Below are 19733 nucleotides of genomic sequence, written 5' to 3'. Positions count from 1 at the left end.
TGGTCCAACTGCTATCTAGTTTTTCTTCTTTTCTCACTGATATTTATCTTCACAAAGCTTAATGAACACAAGCAAGCATCACACCTAATTATTATTACTATAATTACTGTTAAATCATTAGGCAATTTATCAAAGTAAAAACAAAATCTACAGTTAATAAATTTTCCAAAATGGATGACTGGATAACAGTGTCTTTATAGTTAAGACTGCCCAACACTATTCTTTAAAATCATCACTTTATAAATCACACATTTTAAATAAAAGTTTTCTGTGACTGGATTTAATTCAGTGGAACTTACATTGAACACAAAACCAGCAAAGAATTGTTTCAGAAAACAGTGACACCAAATGTACAGATTTGCCCACATTCAGTAAACTCTACTCATTTGCACATTTGCCTAATTAGTTCTAGTGTCTCATGGGGTTAGAAATAGGAATTAGGCTCACCACAGAAGTCAGAGTGATACACAGCTATGCATAAAAACTTAACCAAATATGGTTAAACAGTAAACACCAGATATTCTTAATTGACTATGCTGACTATACTTCAACACTTGACTCGGAAACTTCTTGATGTTCCACCTGCATTGACTGTGTTCCCAAAGTGTGGTTAGTCTCAGGAAAAACATCCAGCTCCACAGAAATCACCGTAGAATTGGTAGCTCTGCATTTTATAAGCATATTATTTAGCCTCACAGCATGGTAGAACATGTTCTCTTTGAAATCCTCACTTTATAATGTTCTGCTCAGCTTCCCCTCACACTCGCTTGGGTTGAGGCTTCACTTCACAAGCTTTCTTAACAAACAGTGCCACATGCTGCTAATTTAAGAGGCCCCATTTTACAAGTTGGATATCTGAGTATTTGTACAATGGGAATATAATTAAATTTTGCTGGTTCTTCAGTTTTCTATTTATTTTTTTTTTATAAAAGGACATTTCAGACAAAACCACTATTTTATGTCTTCATTTCTCACTCATGCAGTGCCAGAAATCAGAACTTAGAACACACCAACTTCAGGCTAATCATTCAAATCTCACCCCATTTTCCTGCGCCTGTGTAGTATTGTTATCACCGTTAATTACATGAGTGCATACTACAATACCCTAAGGACTGTCTTAGTGGGCACACAAAGTACGCATTTCTTTTGGAAAGAGACAACTGTTAGCATTTATTAATCTCTATGAAAGTGTGATCTCAACACCTACCATGCAACAGTTAAACAATGCAAGGCACGTGGAATTATTACTCCCTCTTGACCTTTTTTTTAAACTATATTAAAAAAAAAAAAAAAAAAATTTCAACATAAATGAAAATCAATCAGATGAGTGTCATAAACAGTTTCCATATATTTCACTGTATTTTTACATTTTTTTCTTTATATGTAGTATTGGTGTTATATACAGCACTGGTTAAACTGCAGTCTTTCTGTCTGAAAGGTTTATAACTTCTAAGTTTCTACTGCAATAAACATCATCTAAAACTGAGCATGCTATCCCAGGTGGAACTTTCAGATCTTGTTAAGAGGGTGGGCACCTGAGCTTTACACCTTTTCAAAATTAGAAAGTACACGAAGTACAAAGTATATAAATCATCAAAATATGTAATGTAGTCTTGGTGATTTGTAAGTTAAATTCATTATACTGTAATGATTTATATATTTATTACAGCATCATTGTTGCAAACTCATTACAATAATCAATCTGCTTCAAAAATCAACATGTGCAAAACACACAAGACCTGAAGTCAGCCTGAACTAAGTATCAATCGTCTTTAGGTAACTTAAACTCCCTCCTGCCCCTTCCCAACCCCCCAGTTATCAACAGTCTTATTATGGAAAAAGGCTTAGATAATAACCTAATGTTTCAGTGACTATTCCTTTTTATAACACCGGACAGAGAAAAAACAAGTTATTTTGTGCTTGCATTTATTTTCACAATAATGGTGAAGTGCACCCTAGCAGCTCTATCTTCTGCAGTTGACAGCAAGAACTGCTTTGCCTCAGGAACAGCTTAAGAAAAATGAATAAAACATGGGCTCTAGAGAAATGGACATTAAACAAGATCAAACATACAGATTTTATATGGTGGCATGTACAAAATACAACGCTGACAAACGTGGATGAGAAAATTAAAGAACGTATGCCCAGCCAGACTCCTACATCACCACCCATGATTTCAATGTAGTTTAAATCCTATGGCTCTACCATAACTTTTCAGGAGGGGGCGGGGGGGGGGGGGGGGCGGAATGCAATTCACAATAACTGCAGCAATTATTCAAGCTGGGAATACCGTTCTCAGAAACAGATTCTTACAGTGCTATTTTTTTCCAAAACACAAAATCCATACCTTGAAGGTAGTATCCAACATATGTCTGTAGTGCACAAATCTTACATGTGACTATAAAGATAACAGGAACAGCTGGGCTGATGGTTCAATTCATCTCAAGAGGGCACGCAGTCAGTCACCAACTCTGCATGGTTTATGTCTGTTACGTGCACAAATATGTTCATTTACAGTGTTGCATCCCATTCATTACTTCACACAAGCACACTCATCAACTCCACTCTGATATTTTTCCAGCTAATAGCCCAGAACCTTGTACAACAAACACCACCTGTGACAAATGCCATATCTGTATTTTTAACATGCTCTCAATGTACAGAAACAGCAAAGACAGAACTATAATAAAAAGTACCAACACAGTACCAATGTAACATTACACAAAAGAGCGATTAATAAAGTCACCTCATCTGTGGTTAAAACATTGCTGCCAGTATCATCTATATGAGCTACACAACACTACTAAAATTCAAAAATGCCTAGCTAGTTAGCTTATATTGTTGTAGTCAAAGGCAGCCGTGGATAACTTAGCGGAGACCAGTATGGGTACTGACTGCATTTATCACTCAAGAGTTTGTAAAGTTTACTTCCTAAGGCAACTCCACATCAGAACCTCTGGATATCAAAAACTAAGAAACTGCTCATGTTGCCACAGTAGCATTGACAATGTTCGGCTTAAAACAACTAAAGAAAACAAAAAACCAACAAAAACCCCAACACATACACAGTCACTCCCTAACGTTACAAACATCAAACACTTTATATAAATATGTCAGTTTACGCAATACTTCCTGAAAGCTCTACTGGATTACTCCAAGAAAAAGTGAGATAACACCAAACTTTAACATGTTTCTGTCAGTGCAGTGTTTGCACTAGAGACAATTATAGTGTTGGTAATGAAATACATCAAATTGCAAGATAGAACAGTGATTTCTTATCAGTCAATAAAACCCTTGCAAATAACTGTGACCATGGTTACATAAAACATCAGCATTAGCAGAACATGCTGCACCTGCCAAAGGTAAAACCAGTGATTTACTAGGAAGAGAAAGAGGAAAAAAAAAAAAACAGTAATTTATTCTACACCTAAATATATCACACTCATGATTATTTTTTTTATTTTGTCTTATTTGGCATTCCAGAAAATGTATTAAAACACTTTTCATCAAAACACAAATTATTAAATCACAGCAAGAATTTCATAGCACCATCCTATGAACATCTCCCCATGCCATGCAGAGAAGTAAGAACTGCCCCAGTGCATCAGACATGGAAGTAGCCATCCCAGCTCCCAGGAGCCAGGGAAAGTTTCACTATAAACTTCAGCAGGAGTGAAGTACAGCTAGTGCTTATTATAATATTGGTTCTGCGCTTCATTGCCGAAACATGCACTTTCTTGACAGCGAATATAAATTCCTGTTAGACTTACAATGTTACACTGAAAAATGGCATAAGATATCAAGTAAGACTGGTCTTAACACAAATAGGAATCTAATTAAAATGCTATCAGCATAGCCCCCAGCAGAGGATGCGATATTCAGTTTTATTTATTTTCACAAATACAGATGTTCCTATGGCCTGCCACTGCCACTGTGCACTGCCAAATGAGAAGTCAAGTTTGAAGTTCAAAACTAGCCTTTTGCTTTTGTGCTTGGGAACATGAAAGCAGTAGTTCCTGGTATGCGATGCAGCAACACACCACCTCAGACACCATACTCACTCTGTTCCGCAGCTGCTTTAAGAACCAAGCTAGATTTGGATGGTTCTCATTTAGCTTACCTAGCCAGAAATGATACTAAAACAAAGACGAGAAAATGCAAAGTGAATCTTATATAGACAAGGGACAGTATGAATATTAACATAAAAGATCTATTCAAAATTAAATTATACCACTGGAAACTGAGAACAAGCCCACTGGAATTATTCTGTATGGGAGAAGGAACAGTTCAGAACTGGCATCACACAGTTCACGAACACCTGTGTTCTTCAGACTTTTCTGATTAAGGCTATTTTATTTATAACTAGGTTAAATAGAAAAGGGGGCATAAGTTTGTCCATTAGCCATTATGAGGTTATGAAAAAAGTGTACTTGGCTAGATACAAGGAGAACAAGGGAAAGAAAAAAAATGACAGATTTTGCCAAGAAAACTCTCATTATATGGTTTAAATTAGGACTTTTCTATCAGATTCAATATTGATATAAATACAAAAAGAACACACAATAAAGGATTAGAAGTTCGGTCTACAAAATCAGTTGTAAACCAGAAAAAACATTGAGTAGCACACCATTATTTAAGCATGGGGAAGAAAGTAACATTCCTCTCATCATTTGTGTTCTGAAAGTATATTGGATTTTTCAGTTATGGCATTTCAAAACCACACTTATTTGAACTTTCCATAACTACATCCGACACAGTGCATAATGTTGTTCTCGGCGAAATAAAAATTCTGATTTTTCTTCGCAAGTAGGCTGAGTTCAGCAGGATCAAATTTATAACATTAATAAATCACCCAAACCCAAGATAGCATCTCAAAACAGTGTAATATATAAGCCTTAGCTATGTTTTACAAACACATTAATCACGAACAGATTGAATAGGCTCACAGTAAAGTGATCCTTCATCCACATCCATCTGATTTCCTTTCAGTCGTTGATGAAATATTCTTAAAGGACCATTCTACACTCTTTCCACCATGCTTTGCTAAAGCTATTCAGCAGACTGTGGTCTTCTGAAGTCATTTTTCAGATGCTTGAGTGAAAACAAAACATCAGTCAATGCATGACATAGACCTTGGGTCCCCGCTTCTGCCACGACAACCACTGTCAAGGATTCCTGTGGCACTGCCGAATTTTCAAAGCAGAGCAACGTGCAAATCAGATCCATGCCTACATTACCATAGCCTGCCTACTAGTGCATTTCCAGACCAAAGCAGGTGATTATGAGGACCCAGCATTTATACTTTTAATGGTTTAGTGGGTTTTATTTAAAACTAGATCTAATCTGCTTCTATACACCAAACTGGTTTCATTAGGTAGAATACTGCAGCTCACATCCCAATTTTGTTTAGTCTGGAAAAAATCCAGTTAATGGATGGATGCTCTGTTGAACCATTTTCTGATGTGAGCCAAGAACTAATGAGAACAATTAGGACAGTCACCTCAAAAGCATGCTTCTGACTGGAACACACTAAATGCGCACATGCTCCCAGCCACAATTCTCCACTTACTGTTAGATCTTGATGTCAGCCAACAAGAACAATCCAGCAGACAGAGGCTTCAGCAACGGGCAGTCTAGTACCCTGTCACAGGCATAACTGAGCCTCCAATAAGAAAAAATTGTCCGAGGTTCTTCATAGCCTGACTACATAAATCTGCCCCAGATCCCTGCCCTTCTCTCTGCCTGATCACATGCTTCCTTAGACCTAGGCTGAAACTGCTTCCTCCATAGCCCAATCCTTCTGCTTTCTCACTCAGCCCACAGCCTGAAATGCACTTCCCCAGCAACTTCCCCACTGACTTTGTTCCTTTCCTCCTTAAACTAACTGTAAGTAAAGCAGACATCCTGGGTGATGTCTCACACAGGCTTCCTACCAACCTGTACAATCATCTAACTCTCATTCTTCCAAACCAAAACCGGGGCTCCAGCAGACCTGCACACACAGCCCTGAAGTACAGAAATGATGCTGAAAGAACAGATGAGGAAGAGGAGGAGTCAGCCCATGGCAGCCCGGAAAAGAAAGAGATCTCAACAATCTGGATAATGAAAAACCTTGTGCGAGTTCAACAATCAGAGAATGGTATTACACTTGAGTTGGGAGATCATCAAAAGACATTCAAAAAGCAATTTTACAAAATACAAGGGGAGAGGTACTCCAGAGAGTAAAGTTGCCAGGGACATAATGAAAACAGGCTTGGAAAGTACTACACACAATGTAGAAGCATAAGAAAAAGTAAGAAAATATGCAGATAATTCACATGGCTACTTTTTTCATTGGAAAAATCTAAAATACTATTATGCTATTATTTAACAAAGTGCTTCTCACTAACATGTCACAACATCTTCAATTTAATGCTAAATAAACTTATTTTAGAGCTTGGGCTGGAGGTGGGATGCAGCCAAGCTCAGTAATGGTTAATACACCATTTAACTGACCTACTTAATGCAATCTAAGTATTAGTGTAACGTATGAAGAAAAGCATAATGTATGTATATTTTAAAAAGCAGTGAAATGTAAAAATAAAATTAACATACACCTTATTTTTATTCATGTGTGCTTTCACATTCATTCTCCTTGAAAAAGGAAACTATCACTATAAACTTCACCTCCAACAAACAGATTTGTACAAAGAAGGAAAGAAAAATATTTAATTTTATCTAGCTCAGCTGGTTTTTGTTAGCTGAACCTAACCTAACCCAACGTTTCACTTAGTGAAAAAGCGGCCTAATGTTTGCTATGGAACTATGAGCAGATACAGATTTTCTTTTCAATATGTTAAATGGTTTTGCATGGCAAGGTGTTGGTAGCAGGGGGCACAGGGGTGGCTTCTGCCTGCAGGATAACGTATTTAAGAAGGGGGCGGAAAAATATGAGCAACAGCAATTGCTGCTGGGGAGAGGAGTGGGCCTGTGTGAGAGCAGCAGCCCTGCAGCCCCCAGGCCAGGCCAGGAGCGGCAGGGACAGCGTGTGAGGGACTGACCCCAGCCCCATGCCAGTGTCCCTGCACTGCTGGGGGAGCAGGGAGAGAAACCGCGGGGGAGGCTCAGACCGGGAAGAAGGGAGGCGGGGGAAGGCGTATTTAAGAGTTGGTTTTATTTCCCACTATCCTACTCTGATTTGATTGATAATAAACTAATTCCTCAAAGTCGAGCCTGTTTTGCCCCTGATGGTAACTGCCGAGTGATCTCTCCCTGTCCTCATCTTAGCCCACAAGTTTGTCTGTTACATTTCCTCTCCCCGTCCAGCTGAGGAGGGCAGTGATGGAGCAGCTTTAGTGGGCACCTGGCATCCAGCCAGGGTCAACCCATCACAGTAGGTCATTAGGTATTTCTGAAAGCAGGCAGTAGTATTAAGAGACTATTTTGCAGCACTAGCTGTCTTTTGCTTTCAGCAAAAGCTGTTATAGTAAAAACAGGAACAGGCTTAAACTAGCTCGATTTAATAAGAAATACAAGAAAGTGCAGTAATAGGTTTCGCAGCTGAAGACCTGTGCAAGGGTTCTACATTCAGCTCTGTAAGAGGAAAGCACTGTAAGATTACCAGGAAACTGAAACACTTACTGCTAAGTTTAAAAGACAAAACAGAAACAAACCATTTATTTTTTCAATTAAAAAAAAATCATCACAAAATTTAAATCAAAAGTCATTGCTGCTCAGAATAGTCATATAAAATCCTTAAAGCTGCAAAGCACTTTCCCCACAGCATGGAAAAAACTCAAGGTCAAAAATTCAGGCCAGAAAGGGTGAATTCAACCCACATCAATCTCCTGCTGATTGAAGAGAGTTAAACTTACAGAATGCCACAGATTTAGAGACAGACTATGGAAACTGCATTATTTGATGTCCTGCCCGGTAATGCAGTCAGTCTGGGCACTGTTCCTTTATAACACTTAAACACCCTGGTCTCAAAGACAGGATGCATGCTGTTCTCTTCCCCTATATCCATTCCTTCCTCCCCATTTTGAAACTTCAATTCATGCAGTAGCCGAAGTTATTTTTATAACCTTTTTGACCCAACCTCTAAAGACAAAAAACCATATTTAAGGGGATTTCTCTACTTTTGGGAGGACTCCTACCTACTGTCAAAAAGACAGACCATTCAGTTTCAAGCATCTGTCAAATCTAAGTAATCTACTGTACAATATTTTATTCCTCTGTAAGAGATGCAGCTGAAGTTTTCAGCGATGCCTAAAGCAAACCAGCTGCTCTGTTCCTACTACCCTTTAAAAATAAAACAAAATCTTGCCTACTGTCTCTTACATACCTTGTCCTTCCAAATACAACAGGTAGGAGGAAAAAGAAAATAAAGATGTTCTGGGCTTTAATGTGCCAAAAAATGTCACCGTCTTCAAGACTGTCAACACAACAACTTTTAAGTGAACCTGCAGAGCAACGTAACAGTTTTAGGGAGGTTTTTTGCTATTCAGTATACTGCGTGATCTCTTCTAAGTCAAGAGCAAAGCAATGTGCTCATCGGGCCTGTCAACACAAGCATTAGGACAAGTCCTACACATAACCCCTTACCAGAAACCAAGGGTTCTTTCTACAGCCCTTATTAATCAGAAATCAAGGTTTCTTCTACTATACCTGGAACAGAGGTACTAAACATGAAACATTGTAACCAGTTGAAATTATATTAGATATAACAATCCGACAAGCACCAGTTCCACTTACACACACACAGGGCACTTTCTGCCCTCAAGTCTGTCATCTGATGAAACTCAGAGATAACAGCATTCCATAATGGCTGAAAGAAGCTCATTTTGTGGTGTTTCAGGATCCATCTGAGAGAAAACTCTTTCACTGCTTCCATACACACATACTCTGTATTTTATAGTCCCCTTGAGTAAAAACTGGGGGGAGCTCCACATAAACCCCAAACTTTTTGAATGACTAGAAAATAACACCACAATTCTGCAGTCAGCTCAAGATTTGTCCAGTTGTTCTTGGATCTCCTATGTGACAACAATCAGCTTGACCCTCCAAATCATCAAGGAATACTATTACAGTTCTTCATACAATGATAAACAAGCAAACTATGGAGCCACAGATGGTCAAAGACTGAAATAATCTTTCTTGTATTTAACTTCACCTTAAATGTTTGCCTAATCTTTAATCCAAAACTAAATAAAAAGGCAGTGAAAGCTTACAGGTCTCGTCTGCACTAGCATCAGCGCTGGTCCTTCTCAAAGCAAAGGCTGCCAAACAACTAGGGTAAGCGTAAACACACTTACACACTTAACATCTATAGCTGCAACTCTGTAACACACTTCCAGGATACAAACCTGAGCACCCATGCTGTTCTGATGTGCAATGAAGCGAACAACCATCCATTATTTTAAGCTAGACCTCTGCTTATAAAACCTTCATTTTCCAAAGTCCTGTAACATGCTATCCTTTCCTGAAAGATGACTGTTTTTACTCAGCCTGGCAAAAGATTTGCCCATATATGGACAACCCTGAAGACAACAAATGGCTCTTTTCCCAGTCTATTATCAAGCCAGGAAATTAGACTGCCTGAGGTACTCACTCTGCCTTACTTACTGGGTTCAGAGCCGAAAGGAAACGTTCACGAGTTCGTCAATCATCCATTTTCACACGAATGTGAACGGATGCTTTTCCTTTACAGCTTTAGCAGCAATAATCAGCGCCAATTACACACAGGATTAAAGTCCTCACACAGCCATGTAAGATAACAGAGTGTTAATGATGACAGTGGAAGTTACAGGGCAGACAGCTGTGTCCCCTAGGGCTTGGCAGAGGGGCAACTAAGAAAAAAGATTTTTTAAAAAAAAGAAATAAAAAAACCCAAACAATCCACACATCAATAAATTCAGGAACACTGAAAGAGTGGAAATGGGAAGAAAGCAAAATCACTTGCCTGTTTTTTTGTGAAGCCTCGGAGCTTTCCTTGCCATTGCTAATATTTATATCCAGTTCTATATAAAGCTAAAGTCTGAAGAATGCTATTCATATGAAACACTTTGCCCTCTGATAGTCAGGTGTTGGTAAAGCTCTTTTTTGCCTTTCCACCCTCACCTCGCAGCTGAACTCACTTTCTTTAGTAAGAAAACATACACATAGGGAGAATCTATACTCTGAATAGCTCTGAAAAATAGATTCAAGGTCCAAAGAGGTTAAAACTTCCTAAGCGGTCAAGCAATACCATCTTCCTTTCACGTTGGAAATCCTGCAAAGAAACCTGTCTCACATAGTCAGCTCAGCTGCCTAGAAACTTAGCAGCAAGCCAGTCTTTGGCTTTTTAAGCTGCAACAAAGGAAATTATTAAGGAAGCATTAAAACCTAAGTGCACCATAAAAGGCATCTACCAGAAAACTAGTTGCTATTTTCAAATAAAGAAGGTGCCTATTTGCACAATAAAAAAAATACCACAGTCCCTATATGCTCCTAACATTTAGAGGAAAAGAATGTATCACAAGAAATATGACCAAAGATTGATATTTCAGCTCCTCAGACTGACAGAATTTCTTTCAGAAACATGAGTAGGTGGGACTGTATCTCCTCAATGGAAAAATATGAACTCATGTGTCATAATCTATTTTTGTTTTGTTGGGATTTTTTAAATCTTCTTCTTCTGCCAGAAAATTCCTTATTGCCCCTTCCATTTATTGATGTCCCAATTGTCTTTCCAGCTATGTTTATTTTCTGATTGGCAAGGAAACTATGAAATTCTATCTTGTTTCTTTTATATGCTATCTTGCTCTCTGCTGTTTTCCTCCTATTAACACATCCTGTGCATGTAAATCTTTCAAAGTACAGTTTGCAGTAGAATCAAGCAGCCCTTTATGTTGCCAGCATTAGTCAAGATAATAAATAGCTGTAAGATGACTACTTAAATCAGTCACAGAATTGTAACTGTTCCTGATATTTCTCAAAATGATTATGGGTATCTATAAAACTACAACCTCATTCAACAGCTGTTCTGCCTTGGTAAAGCTGTCAACATGGGGGCAGGTGTTTGTTTTTTCAGAGAAAAGTCCCTTCTGAAACGGAGTTGTGATGGGATAAAAGAATGAAAAAAAAACCCCAACTCTTCCTGAGGATACTACAACTCCTAAAAGGCTGTGGTAGGAGTGAATTAACAAAATATGCAAGAAGTTTTGGAAGGAGGAAAGGCCACTGAAAGCTCTCTCACCCTTTCACCAGATAGCCCTAATAGGGGTAGCAAGGCTGTTAACTCATCCCACCAGTAATCCCAAATAAACCAAATATTCATTTCCTGAAATATAGCAGCTTCTTGCTTTCCACTTTCAAGAGAGAAAAACTCAGGTAAATATAATGAACTAAATCATACTCAGATGTCAAATATTTTGGCTTGGGCAGTTCCACCGTGCTTTCTTCAAAACCTGAAAAAACTAAGTTAATTAAATTAATTATCCCTATGGAAATGATTATCCTAGCAGCTTTTTAGTGTGTTTGTTAGGGAGCTTTGATGGTCTGTTTCCACAAGTGTCAAATAAAAAAAAAAAAAAAAAAAAAACACAAAAATAAACCCAAAAATTACGTCGACAGACTTTCAGCTCTGAACATTGCACAACTGGCTGAAGGGCAAGCAGGGAGTTGTCTGTCTGCAGCATCCAATGAGGAAAACCATCTTTATGCTCTAATATTCCAACTGCTACAGGATCAGCATTTTCCTTCACTCATTTTTAATACTTGCCACAAACACTGGAGGAAATAAAAAGTCTGTTTCAAGTTCATAATGCAACTCATAATTCAGAAATATACCTCTAGTGTGTTTTATGACTGGTACCCCTTTGTACAACAGCTATTTAATGTTTTGTTTTCTTAAAAACTTCCATAAAAACATCACAACCCTTTCATAAGCAAACCATGAGTCGCCATCCCCACCCCCCACACACACCCCATCCGCCACTGCAGGACAGCAGGAAAAAAGGCCCTATTTATCACAGGGGAGGCAGTGAAGCAAAACCGTTTTCCATTTTCTGTTAGACATGCACATAAGGAGAAAATCAGCAGCAAAGTTGTGTAGGAATTTCATTAGAAAAACCCATTACCACTTGCAATTCCCTCCTTTCCCTTCATTTCCATTTTCTTTATAAACATAAAATGCAGTTCATGCCCTTGAGCTTGTGCCAGTGTATGATTTTACAGAAAGGCCATGTGAAAAACTTAGTGTTCAATATGATTTAAATGACAAAAAAAAAAAAAAAAAACTGTAAGAGGATGACAGTTGTTTCAGATGAAATTGCTATGAAGTAGGAACTCAGTGCACCAACATCTGAAAAAAGAAAACTTTCACTAGTTTCACTCATACCTTATTCATTAGTTCAGACCACCCCATAGTATCCTTTCAAGTTCATTTTCCTGAAATCTGAAGCTAAACCAGCCTTCATTCAATTCACAAATGCATTCAGAGACACATTATCCCACTTAAAAGAAAAACAGTCTGTTTGAAAAAAAAATCTATGTACCATTCTCATCTGTAAACCCAACTCTTGTTCATAAAGTTTTATTGGGATTTGAGTTGCAAATTCATCTCTGGGCCTGGAAAAATGAACAGCCACAAAATGACCATAAACAGAATATCTTCAAGCTGTTATAAAAACATACTTTGTTTTATTTTACAAAATCATTTTATCCTACTGTTTTTAAACCACTTGAAGTTTTCTTCAGCAAGATTTATGCAGTTAGGCATATAAAAACCCAACCATCGAGTCTTCTGCGCTACAGCATACAGAAAGAACAACTGTCTGTCTAGTTATCGTTGCCTTCCTATCAAGGCTGCCACAAGGCTCAGCCCATGGCTTTCAAATTTCCCTGAGGTCATGGGCTATATATAATATATATATATATATAATTATATATATATAATTGTTATTGAATTGAATAATTGTTCTATTATATAGAAAAAATTGTTCTATTATATAGAAAAATGTTATATAATATATATATTACATAACATTTGTTCTATATAGTAGAACAAATAATTACCATTACTTTTGATAACACAGAGCCATCACAGCATCATTATGACCAAGAAAAAGGGGAACTTTTGCAAGTAGTCATTTTTGCTCCCATACCTGCATACTGGTAAAGTGCCTAAAAAGTTCCACAGAACAACATCACACCACCACGATGCAGGTCTGGCTGAATTCTAAAAACATCTCTGTGATCCAAGTGTCTGTACACAGGAGGGACTTTTTTGCTTTACTTTTTTTTTTAATTTGCTGCATGCCTTCCTGCCCCCTATACTACCATTGCCTTAAATACAACAATAATCAGGTAAAGCTACTAAGCACCAAACCTGTCCTCTACTCTACTGCTATGATCCCCACCAAAATTAAGGATAAACAAGAATAACTAAGGGAAAACTCTTTCCTTTGGGGTGTTCTTGAAGATTTTCTGGTCACAAATCAGTTACACACAATTATGAACTCTACCAATTATCACTAAGGTAAATTTCTGTGTGTTGTATTCTAACTGTGACCAGATAAAAACATTTGGATACCTCAACCATTCAGAGCAACCACTTGTATAACACAGATCTCATGTTCTTCCATATATTGCCATAACTTACTTTTTCCGAAGTCAACACAGAAGCCATGTCAAAAATTGTCAAGACACTCGTTATTTTCCAGGCCAAAACCCAGTATTTAGAAGTAGTCAATGAACATTTTAATCTTTAATCTTTGAAAAAAGACAGCGTTTCTGCAAGGGATGAAATGCAATGTGTTCCTACTTCAGATTAAATGAGTTTTTAGACAAAATAGTTAAAATGGTGTACGCAGCAAAGTGATTTTGCTTAAACATACACTTCTGCAGCAGACAGGATAGATGATACTGTTTCAACTTAATACATTTTAGTTTCCAAAACAGACTGAGAGGAAACAATGTATCTGTATCAGAAAATATATTCCTGACAGGACTGATACATATTAGATAAATACTTTTATCTATTTGAAGAAGTTATCTATCAAGTTCATCCATCTTTATGCATCTAGCCCCTCTTACTGTATCAATTATGTTGATTCCCTGGTTTAGCATAGTCTGCAGAGGAAGAGACTAGAAATTTTGCTGAAATCAGATTTGGCTGCAACATATTTCAAAATGTCTTGTAAAAATACTCTTCACGAATAAAAAACGTTAAACACTGTTTTGAGGGACTGATGTCAGGAAATTGGATTCATAGAGCATGAACAACCTGTTACAACACAAGGATCAAATGATAGGAGTAAATATGGCAACTGAAATCAGTGACAAATCTTGCATTAAACAGAGCAGAGCTGTGATTTTGTTCTGTTTCAAGGAAACACAAATGCATTACATCAGTTGAGATGTACTTCCCATCATGATGACTCAATTGCAGAGTCCCTTGGTAAATTACACTTGAGAAGAAAGAAGCTACCGAAAAAAACATCATTAACTTCTCCTCCACAAGCTATGTATCTCCACCTTGTATATAAAACATTAAAAATATTAGTAATCCAAAGACATTAGAGCCATCATTAATAGAAATTCAATGCTACCAGAGAACTAATAAAGATGCAACAACAACAAAAAGCCAACAAATCTTCAGAAGGTCGAAAGAAAAAAGACATGCAATTGTCTTACTGGCTATTCAGCTCCAAAATTTGCCACTACAAATACATTTTGACTTCAATGACTAAGTGCAATCAAGTTTGACCAAACAGTACAGGTATCAGATGAGTTCATAAAAACCAGCAGCTAGGAAGACCACAGAGACATCAATAAGTGGCCGTTAAAAGAGAACAGTAAGTTTTGTGCACCTGATGAGATAGCAGAGGTTCCAGACAGCATGAAGGCTAGGCAGAAAGAAATGGTGGAGAGAAGAAAAAGCAGCAGGAACATCCAGACTTCACATCTAATGCCCACTGAATTGCTTGGGGTTTAGAGATTATTGGTCTTTGTCTTAACTTTAATTGCTCCGTCACAGATACAGAGTTGAGTAGATTACCTGTGTTACAGCAGAAAAATGATGCAAGCAAGGTAGCTGAAAATATGAAGACATTTAAAATAAGAGAGCAGCACTTCAGGTGGTACCCAAATTATGCATTGTTCGAAAAAAAAAACCCAAAGCATTATGGTAGCAAGATGACAGTATTTGTGTTACAGTGTTTTACCAAAATAATTCATACACAGCAATACTTTTTTCCAGAACAGTGTTTTACCAAACAAGTGTGGCATAGAAATAAACAGCTAAAAACTAACTAAATAAATCCCAAGCCTGAATTCAGAAGGTTCACTGATCTGTGCATCAGCTGATAAAACTGAAGGACTAAACCTTCAAATTCAGATTTTGACAGCCAAACAGTAAGTAAAGGACCACACATAACGTCCAGCAGCAGAAGACAGAAGGTCATTGCCATCCATGCTTCTGCATGTAAATAACAGTATGCATGCTGAACAGCAACATAGGAAGGTATCAGTAGCCATCAACTAGACTGACGTTACATTACTTTACAGTCATTGTACAATTTTAAATGTGCTTATCTATTTCTCCTTATTTTCACCCTTTACTGATAGTCCTCCCAAAAAAAACAGTAATTACTCTGAAGTTTAAGAGCTCTGACATAGTTTCACAAAGTTTTCCCAACTGATGTAAAGATGCAGGTTTGAGTTATGAAAACATCTACAAAAAAATCACATTCCCAGACTGCAGTTCTCCCTCAGTACAGCTTAATACTTCACTCTTCAAAGCAATGGCACTGACTGCAGCACCACTAGCCCTGGCAAGACCACAGTAGTAAATACATAGGAGGAAGAACCTATCTTCTTAAACTCAGAGCAAAATCATATTAAAAGGGAAGTAAAAGAGCTGCAAGTTCTAATGCTCAAGATCAATAAATGAGGCAGAAAATGGTAAAGTGCCCAAAAAACTATAAATTGCAAATACAGTCTAGAAGCATCTGAAGGATATCTTCTATCTTCTCTTTCATCTTGTTTTCTCCCCCTCAGTCTTATTGATGCTGGTGAGGTAAACCTGCTTTTTTTATTGTTCTTACCGTTTCTCAATGAATTTAACATTGTTTGCTAAAAGCAGTAATTTTTCCCTCAACAAAAATGTATCTTGGAAAAGTTGCAGCAGCAGAAGTAGGCCTAATCAAAACCAATCATCACCTCACTTCGCTGTTTTAATACAACCACATTTAAATTGGTTTCACTGTTGGCCTTGAAGAGAACAATGCAGCGTTATGTTTTTCATTCAAAACTCCTGGATCCCCAGTGTCTGGGAGCTGTTTACAGAAAGAGATAAACATAACAAATTAAGTCACCGGAAGCTATGGCAACATTCTCCCTGGATCATTACAGCAATGTTGTCTGGCAGAGGGAACCCCAATTAGAAGCCAGGTCATGAAGCCTCATTGTGGCTCTGCCATTTTTCTACTTTGTAGTCGATCATCTAATTTGAAATGGTTTCCCCAACTGCTTGGAAAGATGACAGAGGTGTCCATGTTGTCTAAGTTTTAGACAACCTCCTGGTTTAGAAAACCTCTAGGTTTGTTGTGAGAACTGGTTTGTGCTCACCCAGCACTTACGGGGGTAGGGGTGGTGGCCATCATTATTTCAGGTTATCTCCAATCACTGACATACACAACACTAGCGAATATTCTTGTATTTCTGTCTAATCCCTTTTGCAATCTTCAGTAACATGGAAGTGACAAGCATCTATTACTGCCCCATAGTACAAAAAAAATTTATTTCATGTCCACAAAACTTCCACACAACCAGCACCAGTAGAAAAGCCCATAAGGTAACCAGCAATTCCATGCTCTGTGGAAGGTCTTCACTATAGAATTAGAAGGAATCAGGGTCTGCTAAGAAAAAAAGAAATACCACCTAACACTTCCTGTCATCAACATCATGCACATTCTGGGCTAAGTAAAGTACTGGGCAAGCAAAGCAAAAGTCCTGTGGGGAAATAAAAACAAATGCCAAAACAAAAACCACCGAGCATGCAAGTAGAGACCTTCATAAAGCTGACTTCCAAGATGGCAAAATCTACATTACGTAAGTCATGCTATTTCCCCATCTCTGAAGGACATTTCCACGTTAAATAACAGGTTTTAAACACGCACTTCCAACATTTTCAGAAGTTTATGAACCCTTTAAGGCATGTATCTTCTCCCTTTTTAAACCTAGTCTGGTTTGAGAGCAGCTCCTCAATCAAGACCACCATGAGGCCACACAAACAAGACCACACAAAGGAGGAGTACAAATGTATAGTAAAGAGCAGCCTTAAGGAGGAAGCATTAGGCTATTTCTTCAAACAGGAGGGTTAGTTTATGTGAACTTCAAGTGACCATAAAACTATGGCGTAACTGTATCAAGCACAACCACGCTGATCTAAGATGAGCTGCTGATGAAAAAGGTTATCCTCTCATCAGCTCCCAGCAGCACGCTGACGTGGCTTGTTTTCCCATCAGTACCAGTGATCCTCCGACTCCACGGTGAACATATTCAGGAAGCTAACTAGCAGAAAACTTACCCTACACCAGAGAGAGTCAACAGGCACCTACCATCTCAGCTCCCTGAAACAGCTTTCCTTGGGGTCAGATATGTTCCAGCTTTAACAGACAGAAACGGGAACAAAACAAGTGGGTGTAACAGTTTATGTCCTCATTGCTCCTAAAAACCTCTTGCAACCTGCTTCTAGAGGTTACCAGCACACGAGTAGGACCCAAGGTCACTTTTTTAGCTCTTCATCAAATCACAGCAGCTTAAAGCTCAGTATATTAGTAGACGTTCACGCCTGCATGCATCACAGGTTAGGAAGCCAGACAACGTGCTTTCAGCCTTTCTTCTGCTACCTCTGCTGAGCTGGTAGTGACTTCGAGTAGAGATGCATAGGTTAGGTATCTCAGCTGCCATTGGTAGACCTGCCAGAGCTCACCTCTGAAAAGCCTAAAACCTACCAAAATTACATAGTTTAAGCCAATATAGAAGTCTGTATACAGGCTTTCAAATCACTTTGAGAACTCTGTTTTAAGTTCCAAAGTGAAGTTCAGCACAGGGTATTTCTGTGATTAAACAAAGTTTAAGTCTTACCAATTTATGTTTTAGCAAAAGAATTTCAATATTCCAATATTGCTCAATATAACTATGTAACTGTTCTTGCGTTCTCTTTTCAATTTTGTTATATATAGCAGATTTCAACTTCCTGGCCATTCCTCCCTTCAGCTCCATAAACACCAAAAGAATTGTCAAACAAGAAAAGCAAAAACCTCCTTTTACAAGTGCTTGAGAAAAATAATTTCTTGGCACAGCAGAATGGCTAGTTGCTTTAATTCAAACACAAGTTGTTAAAACAAGATGTTGCAAAGTGCTAAGAAAGTAGTTCAACATATTTTTTTTAAAAAAGGTACCTACAACTGAATGAAAAAAACAAACAAAAAATTAGTTTTGCAGTCAAATCATAAGGTAACAACTGCAATATCATCTTGTAAACAAGAATCAAGGCTTGTCATGAGCAAGTAACAGGTCACCCATCAGCAAAGTAACCAGCCACAGTGGTGTTAGCTATACTCACAATGTATCCATTGCTAGAGACATCCAAGGTGATTCACATTAAGAGACAGAGAAGGGGCATGCACTTTACATATAGCCATATTTATGCTTTAATAAAACTGTTAGAAAAAGCAGAAACAGCATGGACATGTTATTAAACTACAAATAAAGATTTAAGAAGAAAAAAAAAAAAAAGAAAGAAGGAAAAAACACACAGGGTAGAACAGTAAAACTTTCAGAGTGACCTAGTAAAATAATGGTAAAAGACATGGCCAGCTGGCACACACAAGAGATTGTCAAATCTCTCGTTGGCTGATTGGTGAAGATAACATTAAACTACATGTGAGGAAATAAATTAAAAGGTTATCTGTAAGTAGGTTCACATAGTACTTAAGTTTCACCAAGGACTGTTTATGTTTTTACTAAAAAGAGAAAAAAAATTCTAGTTAAGCAGAAAGCAAGCATTTTTGACATTAAAAAGAAAAATAATCCTCACACTTAAAAAGCCCATGGTCCTACACTTCAGTGAAAAGATTTCTTCAAAATTTGATGATTTTCTGGGAGTTATTTACATATCAAGTCTTTTACCTACTCCAAAAGAAACCTCTCAAGAGTTTATAAATAGCTTTCCCTACAACGATGAACATTTCCTTCTCCTGTAATCATATTCCTTTGAGCAATAAAAATGTTAAACTTCTCTTACCATTCTAATATTCTCCTTTTTCTGCTTCTGATTTCTACCCCTTCAGTACCACTGCCACAGATGGATAAACCTCCATCATTTTTTGGTAACATAAGATACGCAATATCACCACTCACACTTCATTCATCCTTGCCAACTCACAAACTTTATGTCTTCTTGTTACCCTATGAACATTCATTTACACATTTTAGCCACAACTTTTATGAAGCCTTCCAAAGCGGCAAGTTGAGGAAATAAAGACAGACAAGCTAAATGATTGCAGCAAGCCATGTCCTCCAGCAATGATTCCTTATTCACTCGACCCATCTTTCATTCAGGACTGTGCAGAACCTGTAGTTCATTCACTAGGAGAACTTCGGCTGAAGAAGCAAGGTCTGCCCTAGTGCCACAAACGGTATAGATTCCTCTGCTGTCCATAGGGCTACGTCCCGATACAGGTACACAAGACAGCTCAGAGCCT

At 37.9% G+C, this 19733-nt stretch overlaps 1 protein-coding gene across 3 annotated transcripts in view; it reads right to left on the bottom strand.

Annotated features, from left to right (window-relative positions):
* The window catches only part of PDE10A (phosphodiesterase 10A), a 255673-nt gene that overhangs the window by 225877 nt on the left and 10063 nt on the right, over positions 1 to 19733 (bottom strand). The window contains exon 1 of one of the 3 annotated variants that reach the window (XM_080390539.1): positions 9345 to 10091. The exons of the other annotated variants lie outside the window; for them this stretch is intronic. Within the exon in view, the coding sequence (XP_080246665.1) occupies positions 9345 to 9393 (49 nt within the window). The 5' untranslated portion in view covers positions 9394 to 10091. Of the gene's footprint in view, positions 1 to 9344; positions 10092 to 19733 lie in introns of those variants that run through there. 3 annotated transcript variants of the gene reach the window in all.

The sequence above is a fragment of the Falco punctatus genome, assembly GCF_963210335.1.
Source record: "Falco punctatus genome assembly, chromosome: 5".
Classification (NCBI taxonomy): Eukaryota; Metazoa; Chordata; class Aves; order Falconiformes; family Falconidae; genus Falco; species Falco punctatus.
This window is presented reverse-complemented; position numbering and strand designations above follow the sequence as displayed.